The sequence below is a fragment of the Culex pipiens genome, chromosome 3 (assembly GCF_016801865.2).
Source record: "Culex pipiens pallens isolate TS chromosome 3, TS_CPP_V2, whole genome shotgun sequence".
NCBI classification, from domain to species: domain Eukaryota; kingdom Metazoa; phylum Arthropoda; class Insecta; order Diptera; family Culicidae; genus Culex; species Culex pipiens.
Window position 1 is genome coordinate 98644478 of NC_068939.1, and position 16784 is coordinate 98661261.

General features: G+C 42.4%; 2 protein-coding genes across 3 annotated transcripts in view; both read right to left on the bottom strand.

Annotated features, from left to right (window-relative positions):
- The window catches only part of LOC120421389 (zinc finger and BTB domain-containing protein 14-like), an 88898-nt gene extending 83406 nt beyond the window's left edge, over window positions 1–5492 (bottom strand). Inside the window, exons 1-4 of one of the 2 annotated variants that reach the window (XM_039584589.2) lie at window positions 4454–5492; window positions 3720–4376; window positions 3497–3654; window positions 3185–3439 (exon numbers count right to left, since the gene is read on the bottom strand). In XM_039584589.2, the coding sequence (XP_039440523.1) occupies window positions 3196–3439; window positions 3497–3654; window positions 3720–4376; window positions 4454–5302 (1908 nt within the window). In that variant the 5' untranslated portion in view covers window positions 5303–5492 and the 3' untranslated portion in view covers window positions 3185–3195. Of the gene's footprint in view, window positions 1–3118; window positions 3440–3496; window positions 3655–3719; window positions 4377–4453 lie in introns of those variants that run through there. The other variant, XM_039584588.2, reaches the window with a different exon arrangement.
- Window positions 5493–13178: 7686 nt separating this feature from the next.
- LOC120421390 (zinc finger and SCAN domain-containing protein 12-like) lies at window positions 13179–16191 on the bottom strand. Its single transcript, XM_039584590.2, has 5 exons — window positions 15037–16191; window positions 14458–14978; window positions 13783–14397; window positions 13568–13725; window positions 13179–13503 (listed from the first exon to the last, which is right to left on the bottom strand). The coding sequence occupies exons 1-5, from the start codon at window positions 15332–15334 to the stop codon at window positions 13260–13262; spliced, it is 1836 nt and encodes a 611-aa protein (XP_039440524.1). The 5' UTR covers window positions 15335–16191; the 3' UTR covers window positions 13179–13259.
- Between the last annotated feature and the right edge of the window lie 593 nt (window positions 16192–16784).

Sequence of the window (16784 nt, forward strand, 5' to 3'; positions counted from 1 at the left end):
AAATAGCACTTTCCTCACGCTTCTTTTCGTTAGGACTATCCCCTCGTTCTTTAACTTTGGGTGTGGTAGTGAAAATTGCCATTTTGACAGGATTGGCCACACCCGGAGTGGCCAGTGCCTTGGAGAAGTTTCTACCGGGGGGACATTTATCGAACCATACGACTTGGGGCAATATGGGTATCAAAATTCATGGTTTTTGATACTGGTAACGAAAATGGCCATTTTGACAGGATTGGCCACACCCGGAGTAGCCATGGCCCTGAGGGAAGGTTCTACCGGGGGGACGTTTATCGAGCCATTCGACTTGGGGCAATATGGGCAATTTATATCCACAGAGGTGCCATTGAATGCAAATATTTAATTAGAATTAATTACTCAGGATTAAATAAATTGGCAAAGAATTAAAAAATAAAAATAAAAATTGCATGATTTTTTGAGTTTTGTACAAAGTTCTTTGTCATATTGGTCATGTAGAACATAAACACCTGCACCTTTTTTTATTTATGCAAAAAGAAGTTATTAACAAGACAACATTTTTTCGATGGATCAACTATGGTCCCCTTGGAACGATCTGTCAAGTAGGAGCTTTTCTGCCAAGAAGGGCCGGGAAGTGAATTTTTAAAAATTGAATTAAAAATCCATGTTAAATCCTTTGTGGTCGTTAAAAGAGTCATTGTACTTTAAAAATAAGCTTTATCATTGTGAACACTAATATCAGCTTAATTTTAGGACCCAATTACAGTCCAGACTCGATTATCCGAAGCCTCGATTATCCGAAGTTTCGATTATCCGAAGTTCGATTATCCGAAGTGAAATTTTTCCGAGGCCTTCGGATAATCGAGTTGTTGTGTGTTCAAGAACCCAAAAATCGAACAAATAGGTTCAGGCTGGTACAATTTTTTTTTAAGTTTTTGTTGATTATACTTTTCGCCAAATCCAAAACTAGCAATGTGAATAAAATGATCAGTGTGAACGGGGTTCTGTACTACGAAAATCGCACGTTATGTTTTCTGAATCATAAAAAATAACAAAACTTCTATTGCATTATTATTATCATGTCTATTAGTAAAAAGTATTTGGTTTGAGAATATATAACAAAAAGTATGTAACAATATTCATTGTATATGAATGAATAGTACCAATCCTTTCAACACTCTTTCCCCCCTAAAATGCTACGTCTGTTCTGAGTGAATTCAAAAAGAAAGTTAATCATTCAAGGCCAATACGAACCTTTCAAGAAATATTGTATGTGGTTTGATGTGATAAAAATTGCCATCAATTTTTTTCTTATAATATGCTATTTCCCCGAACGCAGTCAAGCGGAAATGGGCACCGGGCATTTCCGCTTGACCGCGTTTGGGGAAATGGCATTCAGGGAAATGGCATTCAGGGAAATGACTATTCAGGGATATGACTAACCGGGTAAGTGGCATTCGGGATTGTGGCCTATTCGGGAAAATGACTTTCGGGGATGTGGACGATTAGGGGAAATGGGAAATTCGGGTAAATGGAATTCGGGGAAATGACTATTAGGGGAAGTGTCTTTTCGGGGAAGTGACAATCGGGGAAATGTCCCTTCGGTAGTATGGGTTTCGGGGAAATGTCATAGATTCATTTTTATCAACTCCTGTTTTCATTCAAATTCGTTGAACGTAATAATTTATTCCAACTGGAAGTTTTAGTATTAACTCATCAACCATCCATTTTATTAAGAGTAAAGCGTCTATTATTTACTATTTTTAATATTTGCTTATCTTAATTGTACAAACAATAAATACATACTGATAAGTCCATCCCATAGCACTACTGATCAGTTGGCAATCGTTCGATTGGAAAACTTTTTAAATATTCAATTATGAATCTTTCCGCAGCCAGGAACAGCTGTAGCTAAATGGTTATGGTGTTCGCTTTGTAAGCGAACAAAAAAAAAGTTGTAAATGCACCTTTACCGGCTCATACAACCCTTTGAAAAAAAGTTTGAAATGCTTTTTTATCATAACTTAAGGTAGATTTTTGACATTCTTCCGTACGCAAAAATGCTTACCACCAGGCCATGGCGACTTGATGAGCCTAGACTGAAACTAGGAATACTGTTACAACCAACCCGCAACGCCTTTAGAGGTGTATCCTAGGGTTCTACCTCTTCTTCTAACATTGAGTCCAAAACCTCCCTACAAACACATATACCACTAAGGTGGCGTAGGGGTCCTTGCGCACTTTTTTATTTAGGTGTTTGCTAACGATCCTTCCCATCCCTGAGAATAACTAGGACCCGGCCAGGACACCCCGTTATGTCCTGGGTAGAGTATTACACATTCATCAAAAGATGAAGACATGGTATCTCCAGTGTTGGATTATTGTTCCGGATGAGGGTCTATTACAACCTCAAATGCTAATGCTTATGAATCTTTCGGCAGCCGACTGCCTAAGATTTTCAAAATTTCAACTGATAACGCATTGCTCATAATCGCATCATTTACCATGGTGAATCCTGACCTCATACCCATCTTACTAACCCCTCAAACTCATGTGATACTTTGTCGAATACGCAGCCGATTTAGCGGTCTTCATCACTCAAGCATCGGACTAACATTTCTATCCACTTCCCCGTAATCTTACCACTGGTCGTGGCCGGCGCCGTGATTGATCAGCATGATAGGGGCCTTTGAAAATGGCGAAGTTATGATGATTGGTTCCTACTTTTCATCTGTGATCCATGGAGAACTTTTTGGAGGTCCTGATCAATAACGGAGTAGCAACCACGGATAGATCCCAATGTTATGCTATTTTTACTCTGAACTAATATGTAATGTATTAAATTAACCAAATTGTTTAAAATGTAGTATAAGGAACTAAGGCCGGATTAATTGCAAAAAAAAAGTTCTCTTGCAAACATTCTTTATCCGCAAAGGAGAGAGGAGGCGACACACAAAAAAAGAAAATCGCTCCCAAACTTCTCGAAAAAATTCAATTCGTTGAAGATTTTTGTGAATTTCTTTGAAAAAGAGGTATTAGACTATGACAAACAAACTCGCAATTTTTCGCGTTTGACAGTTTGCCAAGCTCACAAATATGGATATTTTATCCCATAATGGCGTTCTTTCTGCAGTAAAATCCACTTTTGATAATCATTTTTTTTATCAGAGGACGAGTCGATAAAACATAAAAAGCATCACGCACTTACCCTCTCCATCCTCACACCTTAATCGCCCGATCGGGATGTTCCTGAAGAATATGCTTTTCAAAAACTGCATCCTTCAAGAACGTTTCCTGGCAATATCCGCACCTGATGTGATACTCGGTCGCTTCTCCACTGCTTTTGTGCCGCCTAAAGTGGATGAAGTAGCCGGTGTTGGTGTTTGTGTTGAAATTGCAGAACGGACAATGAAACGGACGCTCCTTGCTGTGAATGCTTCGCACGTGGTTCATCAGACGCGATCTAGGTGGGAAGTTGATAGTTAGAAGATTATTTTTTTCAAAGTTGGCTCACACTTACTTGGTAATTGTGGCGAATTCACACTGGGAGCACTGGATTTTGCGCATGTTTAGATGCTTGAACTTGATGTGGTTTCGGAGATTTTTCTCAACTTTGAATGTAGCATCACACTGGTCACAGTCGTACGAGATATTGTTCATCTCTACAATGTGCTTTTTCTGAAAACAAAAAAAAAGGTTTTTTCTCGCATTCCAAGTCTAACGTTAAAAATTGCCAACAATACCTCGTGATAGTCTTTGTTCTTCCATGAAACGAACACAGCATCGCAGTACAGACAAGCATATTTTTTCTCATGAGTATGAGAGTTGATATGAGTACGCAACTGAGAGCGATTGGTAAACTTCCTTGGGCAAAGATCACAAGCGTGAGACTTGATGCCGTAGTGACTGTTAAGATGACTTCGGAGATCGACTACGGTTTTACCGCACAAATCGCACTGCTTTGGGACATCTTTAGTTTTACGCCTGTCGCCCGCTGAGAAGCTCTCCTTGAATTTGAGCATGTTCAACTCCTCTCTGGTAAGTTCCTTGGTTGGTTGGACTTTCCTCTCGATGAGCTGCGTTTCTTCCAAAACATGGTCAATTGTCGGTGTTTCAGTTGCCAACGTTTCTTCTAGCGTCAGTTCTCGAAAAGTGTCGTCTGTTTGGAAATCCTCACATCCAATGCTGGTGGTTTCTTCGATATCGTTTTGTGGAGAACCGGATGTCGGGGTGCTTTCCCAGAAGGTGGGCTCTTCCAGCACTGGTTCTTCTTTGGTCACCAATTCAACGTTCAGCTTGTCGCAGCTTTCACGACACTGGTTCCAGAAAACTTGCAGGCCTTCTACGTAGGTCGAGCAAAGCTGACAAATTACTGCAGAAGAATAGCCATTCCACAACATCTAAAAGAAAATTGAATGGTTAGAAAGGCAAGGATTACGTTTCTATTCGTAAGGCAATAAATAAACGTAAGACAAACCTTCACGTTCAGAGTCTGGTTGATAATTTCTGCATAGGTTTGGTTTTGATACACATCTCGAAAGAGGTGCTTCGTCTCGTACGCACAAGCTTGGCAAATCGAACACACAACTTCTGTGTCGGTTTCTTCAACTTTTACGTCCTCCGCATCCTGAGATACAGGAGAATCATTCGCCTCTTGGGGTCCCGGAGAATCCACAACAGAAAAATCATCAACCGGTTCCGGCACAACTGAACCAGCTTTACTCCAAAGCGTGGCAGCCGACTCGGGAAACTCGCGGTTATGTTTGCCTTTAAGAAACCGTTTCTTCAGTCGTTTGTATGTGCGATGGAGATCATTTGAATTTCTTCCCAGGAAAAGCTTCTTCGATTGCATGTTATTCAGAATAACTTGGAACGTTTCTTCCTGCTGCTCATCCAGCTGGTTCTCAACGTCCTTATCAATTGCATCCCTGAGAAGTTCGGCAAGTTCCGGCTTGGTGAGATACGAGCAAGCAGCTTTCATGGCCGTTTTCTTCTCCGTTAGAGCTTCCCATGCTTCGTCGTTCTCTGAAACTTGGGCGTCGGTTTCCTCCTCGAGCCTTCCCCAAAGTTCGCGCGCTTCCGGTGGATACGGTTTCCGGCCTTGCTTGTACCTCCGCTGGACTCTACGGTAGTGGGCCCGCAGATGGATCAACGGTCGCTCGGGAAATTCTCCGTACTTGGCCATCTCCTGCTGAATATCGTAGAACAGGTGACCAGTGCTCTTGTTAGCCTGTCGGTACTCTTCCACCTTGTAGGTGAGACATGCCTTCAACAGGGCTTGTATTTCCAGCGGATGAAAGTTGTTGCTGCGACGAATTTGGGACATTTTGTATGGTAATTTAAGCTTATTTTAACATTAAAAAACAAAAAATTTAATCAATGGCTACTCTACTGTTTACGTTTACACGAATTGTTTTATTACAGCGGCACGGATTGAGATCATTAGCCAACACAATGCACGCTAACTTAAAATTATTAAATTATTTACTGTTAGGTCAGTCCACCCAAATGTTTCGAGTTGTTGAGGGGGTTGTACGGGGTTGTATCTTCAGGAAATCTGGAGTTTTTTTTTTTTAAAAAAAAAAAAAGGTCCAATAAACCAAATTTTGAGTTTTTGCTTTTTGGGTGTTTTTTTAATATCCCCAGGGTTGCGAATGAGCGAGCGTGCTCGCTCATTCATGAGCATGAGGACTTAACAGGTAGCTCGTGCTCGCTCATGCTCATCGCATGAGCGCTCATCAGCAAAGCAGGTAGATTTTTAGTACCGTAAACCGGGGTGACTTTGATTGGATTTCAATTTGTCAAACACCCTTCAAAGCTTCGTTTTGCAAAGAAAAATGTCTATGAGATTTTTAAAGCAAACAGAATCCAAGGGACCGTCGAGGAAGAGATCCTTCAAGCAAGAGAAAATATCGAGGAGTAAAGCCAATCGAAGTATGCAGTTTGAAGGGACTGAAGAATTTATCGATAGATGGAGCAATATTGATATCGAGAAGATCGACAGCCAGAGAGTCGACTGTAAAACATTTACTGGGGTAGACCACACAAATTCCATGCACTTTTTTGAAAAAAAAGTTTTTTTAATGGTGTTTAGAAAAATAGCTACGCTAAAAATTCTTAGTTAAAATTCCGGGGTGACTTTGATAGTCATAGTTTTTCTTGTTAAAATCATATTTAAGATGTTCAAACTTTATTTGTACGTTAAATGTACCATCACTAAAGCAGCTGATATAGTTTTTAAGAAAAAAAATCAATGTTTATATTTAGTTAACTAAGTTTATAAGCTTTTTAACAAAATACATCAAAATTTTAGGTAAAATTGTTAAAAAGTCGGAATTTTGCCTGTTTTTTTTTTTATTAAACTCGTTTTGTTTATTCGTTTTCGTTTTCGTTTTCGTTTTACGGAGCAAGGTGGGGGACGCGGCCTCAAGTCATTCCAAGTCCGGTTTCTTGTGGAAAAAAGGGTAGTGGCCGAACTAGTATTGCATACCAAATGAACACCACCGGAAGATATAGGGGATCGGGAGGGGGGAGGTGAAAGAAAATTAGTGTTGGTGTGAGTAGTAAGAACTTGGATGACTTGAGCAGTTACGGTAATCTATGTTTAACACTGAATAAAGAAAATCTGAAATTATGATTTACAGCAAAAAGGCCCGGAATAAATTAAATTATTAGTTAATAAAATAAGAAAATGTAACTAATCGGAGATCTATACAAAAGAAACCTATGATGTATTCCAAATTTAAAGGAAATAAAAAATACTAGAGAAAAAATGATGAAAACTAACTGCCGACCTGTCACGTCCGTCAATAGTCTTGTCGTACATTACAACTAGAAACAGATCTGCCAATGAAATGTTACACTTCGTTCAAATCAACTAATCATTTAAGTCCAATTATTCATCTACGGAAAACTATCTAACTTTAATCAACAACCTAAACTAAACCGTCTGAAAGTAAATTTAATCTCAAATCCCCGAATGTTTTATTATAACGCCAAATAAGGTAAAGGATCTTGTTTTTAAACCAGTCTTGCCGCTTCCAAAAACCAATAAACATAAATGAACAGTTCATAAGTTGAACACTAGTAATTAAGACGACTATTTCATGCCTTTCATTTCATTAGGGCATAGAGCTTTGCAAACAAGAGTGCATCTCTATTATACCTTATGTAAACTGTCATTTGAGTGAAGGAGACACACTCCTGTTCACAAAACCCATGCGCCCTTTTGAAATGTTAGGCTCCATTTGATCGTCAAGGCTCCAGTAGACCCTCGATTCGCAACAATGGTCGATACAACCATAATCCGAAAACCGTTAGTTCAACAGATTAACGAATTTTGTCCGATATCATTACATTATTGATTGACCGAGACTCTATGGAAATTTTGACATATCAAAATGCTACGTAATAATTTTTTTTAAATAAATTTCAAAATCTATTCTATCCTACAATGCCCAGAAGAGGCCTCTGTTTCTGTTGTGAGTAAGCGCTGGTTTCAGAGTTCATTTTTCAATTTAAAAGGGGTGGGAGACGACTAATTTGCTTCATGAACTCCTACTCGGCCTTGGGACCACCTCTTAAGACACTGATGGCTCCTAGCTAGGAATTAAACCTAGACACAGCGTCGAGGCCCGCTTCACATGGCAAAAATGTTGGCTGGGGGGGAAGTGATATTATCACGAAATTTTATTTTTAAGCCAACATTGCTAACGGCGTCGAGGTCCATACTCATGCCCAAGGTTTTATTAAACTCGTTTTGTTTATTAAATTATTATTATTATATATTCGAAGCACGAATCACAAGTTTTCACATTTTACATGAAATTTGTTCAGCTGAAATTGCCTATAAATTTGGAGATTTTTTTAAATTGTGTTTCAAAAACACATATAGTTATTATTTATAAACTTATTTAACCTTCTCCTAGTGGAAAATTGTCCAATGAATCCGAAAATGCATTCCGTCTACCGATTCAAAATCATGTTCATTGAGAAAATCATGACACTTTGAGAAGTTTCAAATAATGACATTCATCAACATTTTCTTAACTATAGTTTACTAACTTTTTTAACTTTTCAAAATTTTATGAAAAGTTCTTCTTGAGGTACTTTGAACACTTTCCATTTTTGCCTTTCTTACTAAAGAAAGGTATAGGGTTTGCTTTTGGCTCCGACTCAAAATCAAGCTTCGTTATCAAATCATTTCTCGAGAAATATTCATTCGAAAAATCTGCAAAAAATCACGGACGATCGATTCTCGTTGCCGCGTCGACAAGTTGTCAAGTTGATCTTCACATGCAGACTCGAGTAACGCTGGCGCGTGATGTTGGCGCGTATAGAGTTTTGATACTAGATAACCGGTTGCGGTTGGACTCGCAAAAGGTCGTCAGTTCGAGGTCGTTAATGTGGGGAAGGCCAGCTACACTTTGAGTTTTGTGAAAAAGTTACCTGCCGCAAACATCGTAAACTGTAATTATCATTATAATGATTATCCGCCCATTTTAAATGTTGCTCCAAATATCCAAATTTCAGCTTGTAAAAAGAAGAAGAGTTTTGTGCATGCAAAAATAAATAAAGAAATGCTGAAATAGATTTACCGCATGGAACACGGTAGTGTAGTGCAGTAGTGCGCGCTTGTTGTGCCTCGATACGGCTCCGCGAAAGTATCCTCAAAACCACGGTTACTCGGTTTTATCGCGACCCAAAGTGATACTAATCAACGCGGGAAGGTGCCGGGAATCAGTGCAGTGAATTATATTTCCCCTGCGACCGGTGGCGGAGCAGAAAAAGTGAAGATTATTCTGCTGCACAGCGGCGGCATCGTGGGAAGAAACAAAGGAAGCAAAACAAGTGATCGGTCGTGGCCTGGGCTAGTGTTTCGCTACGGGTGACGACACGCACACCATTAAAGGTCGATCGCGGTGTGTCGAGAGTGCAATTTTTTTTGAGAAAAAAAGTGGTAAAAGTTTTTGAAATTGTTGAAAATTTAGAAAGTGATTTCGGTAGCGCAAAAGCACACAAGCACAAAGCAGTGTATTTATGTTTTGCTGCTACGTTCTCTTCCGGATATGAAGACCGTTAGGCTTCGAGACAAAAGCCCCCGTTACGGTATCGAGAGAAAACCGGAGCTAAGTCTCGGTAGCTCGTAGGCGACCTCGTCGCCCCGAGGCTAGGTAGCGCGGCCCTGATAAGGCTGCCTACCGAAAAAGAGGATCGCGAATGGCAAGAAGATTGGAAATCCGGAGCAAACGGCAGAAGCCTATTAAAAAGCAGATCACCGATTGGCGACTCGGTTCTTGGAACTGCAGATCCCTGAACTTTTTGGGTTTCCAGTTCGCATTGGCGAATGAGTTGCAACCTCGCAACTTCGATGTTGTGGCACTGCAGGAGGTGTGCTTGGAGGAGGAGCAGGTGCTCGACTGGCCAGGTCGGCAGACCGATTCCCGTTTTTTTTTCTGAGCGGCGGCAAGGACAAGAAGCTGGGTACCGGCTTTATTGTGCGGGGCAAGATGCAGGATCGCGTGTTCGGCTTCACGGCGATCAGCGAGCGGATGTGCAAGTTGAGGATAAGAGGCCGTTTCTTCAACTACAGCATAATCAACGTGCACTGCCCCCACGAGGAAAAGTCCGATGATGAAAAGGAAGCATTCTACGCGACGCTGGAGGAGGTGTATGACGGCTGTCCGCGGCAGGATGTGAAAGTCATCATTGGGGATATGAACGCTCGGTTTGGGAGGGAGGAAATGTATCGGCCGACAATAGGCCCAGAAAGCCTGCACTCGGTCACGAACGACAACGGCCAACGCTGCATTGACTTTGCAGCCTCTCGAGGAATGGTGGTCAGGAGCACCTACTTCCCTCGCAAGGACATCCACAAAGCCACCTGGACATCACCTGACCAACGGACGAAAACGCAAATCGACCACGTCCTGATCGACGGCCGATTCTTCTCGGACGTAACGCACGTGCGCACCTTTCGCGGTGCGAATATTGACTCGGACCACTACTTAGTTGGAGTTGACATGCGCTCAAAGCTGTCGACGGTGTTTAACCAACGCCGGAGCCGGCGGGCCCCTCCGTTCAACACCGCGTGTCTTCAGAACGGAGAAGTGGCCCACAGGTACGCGCAGCAGCTGGAAGCGAATCTGCCAGGTGAGGAGGAACTTGGCGCAGCCTCGCTCGAAGATGGTTGGAGTCGCATACGCTCAGCCATCGGCAGTGCAGCGGAAGCCACACTGGGTAGTGCGATCCGAGTCAGCCGAAACGATTGGTACGACGACGAGTGCCAACGGATTACCGCCGAGAAGAAGGCAGCTTACGACAGGAAGCTGCACAAGGCGACGAGAGGGAACGTGGAACGATACAGGCAGGCTCGGAATCGGCAGGTCGCGGTCTTCAAGCTCAAAAAGCGCCAGCAGGAAGACCGGGATTGCGCAGAAATGGAGCAGCTATTCCGAGCTAACGAGTCGCGGAAGTTTTACGAGAAGGTGAACCGGTCCCGCAAAGGCTTCGTGCCGCGAGCCGATGTATGCAGGGACAACGAGGGGAACTTGATCGTGAACAAAAGCGAGGTGTTGGACAGGTGGAAGCAGTACTTCAACGAGCACCTTAACGGCGATGAAGCGGACGGAGACGGCGTTGAAGTCAACCTTGGAGCGCCCGCAGCTGATGAACAGTTCCCGGCGCCTGATCTAGAAACGGTGAAGAGGGAGATCAGGAAGCTGAAGAACAACAGAGCTGCCGGCAAGGATCGGTTACCCGGTGAGCTCTTCAAATATGGAGGAGAGAAACTGGCGAGGGCGCTTCACTGTGTGATCTCCAAGATCTGGGAGGAGGAGAAGCTACCGGAGGAGTGGATGGATGGTGTCGTGTGCCCCATCTACAAAAAGGGCGATAAGCTGGACTGCGGCAACTACCGCGGCATCACGCTTATCAACGCGGCCTACAAAATCCTCTCCCAGATCCTCTGCCGTCAGCTGTCACCCCATGCAAGGAGGTTCGTGGGGCCCTACCAAGCGGGCTTCACTGGCGCGCGCGCCACCACGGACCAAATATTTTGTCTCCGACAGATCCTCGAGAAATGTCGTGAGTACAACGTGCCCACACATCACATCTTTATCGACTTCAAGGCGGCCTATGATACAGTCGACCGCGAGCAGCTATGGCAGATTATGCACGAGAACGGGTTTCCGCCTAAACTGACTCGACTGATCAAGGCTACCTTGGATGGTGTGATGTGTCACGTGCGTGTTTCGGGGGATTTAGCGGAACCCTTTGGATCACGCCGAGGGCTGCGGCAAGGTGATGGCCTATCCTGTGCGCTGTTTAACATCGTCCTTGAGGGCATTATTCGAAGGGCGGGCATTGACACGAGTGGCACGATCATGAACAGGTCCTACCAGCTGCTTGCTTTTGCCGATGACATCGACATTGTGGCAAGAAACCTGGAGACGGTGAAGGATGTCTACACCCGACTGAAGGTACAAGCAAGGCGTGTAGGACTTGGCATGAATACGACGAAGACGAAGTACATGAGAGGAAGGGGTTCGAAGGACGTTGGCCCCCCATGTCTCACCCCTCTAGCTGTGGATGATGATGAGTTGGAGGAGGTGAGCGAGTTCGTGTACTTGGGATCGCTGGTAACCGCCGACAACGACACCAGCAAAGAGATCCGGACTCGTATTTTTGCCGGGAATCGTGCGTACTTCGGATTACGGAAGACTCTCACATCAGATCGAGTGCAACGCCGCACGAAGCTGACGATGTACAAAACACTGATTAGACCGGTAGTCCTCTATGGCCACGAGACTTGGACGATGCGGCAGGAGGACGAACGAGCCCTTGGAGTTTTCGAACGGAAGGTGCTACGAACGATCTACGGTGGAGTGCAGGTGTCTGACGGAGTGTGGCGAAGACGCATGAACCACGAACTGCACGCGTTTCTTGAAGAACCGACCATCGCCACCCAGGCGAAGATCGGGAGGCTCAGGTGGGCCGGCCATGTCGCCCGAATGGACGAGAGCCAGCCTGTCAGACTGCTTTTTGACCGCGCTGAACCAGCTGGCGGAACAGGCAGAAGAGCAGGGAAACCGCGCGCACGGTGGGGAGATCAAGTGAATGGTGATATCCGGAAGATCTGTAACCTGGGAAATTGGAGAGTAGCAGCTCAAGATCGAGAAAGATGGAAGCGTCTTCTTGCTACAGCACGCGTACCTGGTGCGCTATGCTGATTGGTATGCATGGAACACGAGTTTCCCTTCGGAATTCCTTCAGTACCGTAAACCGGGGTGACTTTGATAGGATTTCAATTTGTTTTTGGAATATTTTTCAATAGGTAAGGTTTTACTCAAGGTTATTATTTTTAAAACATGTACTGGGGTAGGCCACACAAAGTCCATGCACTATTTCGGAAAAAAAGTTTTTTTCAATAATGTTTAGAAAAATAGATACGTTAAAAATTCTTAGTTTATATTCCGGGGTGACTTTGATAGTCATAGTTTTCCATGTTAAAATCATATTTAGGATGTTCAAATTTTATTTGTACGTTAAATGTACCATCACTAAAGTAGCTGATATAGTTTATAAGAAAAAAATCAATGTTTATGATTAGTTAACTAAGTTTATAAGCTTTTTAACAAAATACATATAAATTTTGGGTAAAATTGTTAAAAAGTCGGAATTTTGTCTGAAAGTTGGTCAAACTGGTTTTGTTTATGAAATTATCAATTTATATTTCCTTTTATACTGAATTCGAAGCAAGAATCACAAGTTTTCACATTTTGTATAAAATGTGTTCTACTGAAAATGCATATAAATCTGGATTGCGTTTCACAAACACATGTTATTTATGATTTATAAACATATTAATCCTTCTCCTAGTGGAAAATTGTCCAAGGAATTCGAAAATGCATTCCGTTTTCCGATTAAAAATCATGTTCATTGAGAAAATCATGACACTTTGGGAAGTTTAAAATAATTAATTTCATCAATATTTTCTTAACTATAGTAAACTAACTTTTTGAACTTTTCAAAATTTTATGAAAAGTTCTTTTTGAGGTACTTTGAACACTTCTTTACCACGGTCAGTATGATTCTAAACCATTCCGTACGTATTTTAATTGAACTTTTCATTTTGTGGAAAAATCGCAAACCTATCAAAGTCACCCCGGCTATCAAAGTCACCCCGTTTTACGGTACATACACAATTTAATTTTAACTTGAATTAGACATTTTCTGACATTTATTCCAACAGCAAAACAATAAATATATAAAATCCCAACCCCTTACACCTTAATCGCCCGATCGGGGTGATCCTGAAGAATGTGCTTTTCAAAAACGGAGTCCTTCAAGAACGTTTCTTCGCAGTACCCGCACCGGATGTGATACACCTTCGCTACACCACTGTTTTTGTGTCGCTTAAAGTGAATGAAATAACCGGTGTTGCTGTTTGAGTTAAAACTACAGTACGGACACTGGAACGGACGCTCCTTGCTGTGAATGCTGCGCACGTGGTTCACCAGTCGTGTTCTGAGCGGGAAGTTTATAGAGTTAAACTGTGTTGTATTTACGTAATTAGGTCGGTCACACTTACTTGTTGATTGTGGCAAAGTCGCACTGGGAGCACTGAAGTTTACGCATTTGAAGATGCTTGAATTTGATGTGATGTTGGAGATTCCTTTCTACTTTAAACGTAGCATTGCACTGGTCACAGTTGTAAGAGATGTTGTTCATCTCCACAACGTGCTTTTTCTTAAAGAAGATGTATTTCAGTTTCATTTCTTACCGTTTTTTTTTTGCCAGACTTACCTCGTGATATTTTTTGCTCTGCCACACGTCGAACACAGCGTCGCAGTACGAGCAAGCATATTTTATCGCGCCAGTATGAGTGTTGCGGTGAGAACGCAGCTGATGACGACTAGTAAACATCTTCGGACAAAGGTCACAGGCATGCGACTTGACATTGTAATGACTATCGAGGTGAGTTTTGAGGTCGATTACAGTTTTACCGCACAGGTCGCATTGCTTTGCCCTCTTATCTTTGCGCTTGGAGCTCGATGGCAAGCTCTCCTTGAATTTCAGCATGTTCAGCTCTTCTCTGGTCAATTCTGTGGTCCGTTGATCTTTACTCAGAGCCTTGCTCTTGTCGATGGAATGTGTCTCTTCCGAGTCAATCGTCGGATTTGGTGTTTCTGTCGACAACATTTCTTCAAATGCATCATCGATATCATGCGCTGGGGAACTTGCACCAGAGTTGTTTCCCCAAAAGGTGGGCTCTTCCAGCACTGGTTCTTCTTTGGTCACCAACTCGAAGTTCAACTTGACGCAGCTTTCCCTGCATTGTTTCCAGAAAATTGGTAAGCCCTCAACGTAGGTTGAGCAAAGCTGACAAATTACTGCAGAAGATTGTCCATTCCACACCATCTAAAAGAAAAACTTCTTATTATAAAGATTTTAAGATCATTTTTCAGCAATTGAACCTACCTTCACGTTCAAAGTCTGGTTGATAATTTCCGCATAGGTTTGGTTCTGATACATATCTCGAAACAGGTGCTTGAACTCGTACGCGCAACCTTGGCAAAGCGAGCAAACAGCTTTTGCGTCGATTTCAACGTTGTCCTCATTTTTATGAACAGGAAAAGCCACAGCAGAAAAGTGGGGATCGACCGATTCCGGCACAACCGCTTCTACTCTAGTCCAGAGCTTGGCCGCCGACTCGGGAAACTCGCGGTTATGTTTGCCTTTGAGAAATCGTTTCTTCATCCTGTGGTAAGTCCTAAGGAGATCATCTGCATTTCGACCTACAAAAAGCTTCTTCGAATGCATATTATTCAGAATAGCTTTGAACGTTTCCTTCTGCTTCTCATCTAGCTGGATCTCAACGTCCTTCTCAATTGCTTCCCGGATAAGTTCGGCAAGTTCCGACTTGGTGAGATACCGGCAACCAGCTTCCAGGAGGATTCTCTGTTCTGTAAGAGCTTTCCATGTTTCATCGTTTTCTATAACTGAACAAATCAAACGTTTTATTTAAAATACCATTAAAAAGAGATCTTCAATATCCACCTTGATCATCGGTTTCCTCCTCGAGCCTTCCCCAAAGTTCGCGCGCTTCCGGTGGATACGGTTTGCGGCCTTGCTTGTACCGCTTTTGAACCCGCCGGTAGTGGGCACGCAGATGGAACAACGGTCGCTCGGGAAATTCTCCGTACTTGGCCATCTCCTGCTGGATGTCGTAGAACAGGTGGCCAGTGCTCTTGCCAGCCTGTCGGAACTGTTCCACCTTGTAGATGAGACATGCCTTCAGCAGGGCTTGCACTTCCTGGGGATGAAAGTTGATTCGATGACGTTGCACGATGGACATTGTGAAGGGTTTTTTTTTTGTTCACTTTGAATTATTTTGAACAGCGCGAAATTCAACAATGTTCTTAACAATTTTTTTACAACTTTTTGTTTACGTTGTTTCCGTGTTTGCGATTGTTCTGTTTATTTACAGCGGAATAGATTGAAATTATCTGTCAAAACATGATACGCTAAATAAAATTGACTTACACTGAGCAAAACTTACACAGCTCAACGAAGTGTTCTACACATGATCTGGCCCTGCTGTACAGAGCACTCAAATATCAATCGCAAAACACTTGAAATTTCGGTGATTGGCCATGAAATAATGTCAATAGCCAAACACTTGAATTTTAAATGGTGTTGAAAAATAAAATTACGTACAAGCGATTTACAGGTTCTCGCTTGCTAGTCGTGCACGCTACCACTGCGCCGGCCGGCCAGTTGAAGACGGGAGAGTTTTTTGTGCTATTGGTTCTTGCCTCGCTTCTAGCCTTCGATGAAAGTCGCGCAAAAATCAATCAGTGAAACAAATTAAATTCATGTGGATAATCACGTTGACTTTGAATAGTGCCTGTTTTGGGTAGATCTTAAGATCATTTTCAAGTGTTTTGCTCATCACTTTGAATAGTTCAAGAAGGTGGGACAAATTCATGAGCAAAACAATTGAAAAGCTTGAGCCACCCGAATGAAAATAACATGTTAAAAAATACCAAAAAGTCAACCGCCCAAACACTTGCATTTGATAGTGGTTTGGATTGATGTTGAAACACAAACCAATTAGATCTACGATGTGACTTTATTCAATCATTCAAGTGTTTGGGCACTTGAATAAAAAGTGTGGCATATTTTCAGTGTAATGATTTGATTTATTCCAGTTACCCAGTTTATCCTACACTGGTAAACAGCATTACACTTTTTTCAGTTCACTTTTCACACTTGTATGGGATTTTTCAGTTCAAGTATGATCACACGCTTTCGTGTAATTATACTTGAACTGAAAAATCCCATAGAAGTGTGTAAAAGTGAACTGAACAGTGTGTAATGTTGATTATCAGTGTAGTTTATCGAAGAATGTTAGGGCATCTCCACCGCAGACACTTTTCAACTATTCATACACTGAAAACTTGCTGAAAACCCAACCATGGTAGTTGCTACCATATTAGGTTTTACAGCGTGACGTCACGAGCGCACACGCACACACATTTTTACTGAGACACACGTGCAAAAAATGTAAACAGTGCAGCCAAGCTGTCAAATTTCTAACCTCCAAATCGAGTCGGCGTAAAACCTAATTGTAGGGTTAAATTGAGAACACGCACCGACGTATTTTTGCTGAAAACATTCCGTGCTTGGATTGACTGATCAATGCAGTCAGTTTTACTATGTCGTGAGCGGCATGGTAATTTAAACCCTCCAATATGGAAAGAATGATAATGATTTCGTAATTGCTACCAAACAATTTTGTGTAA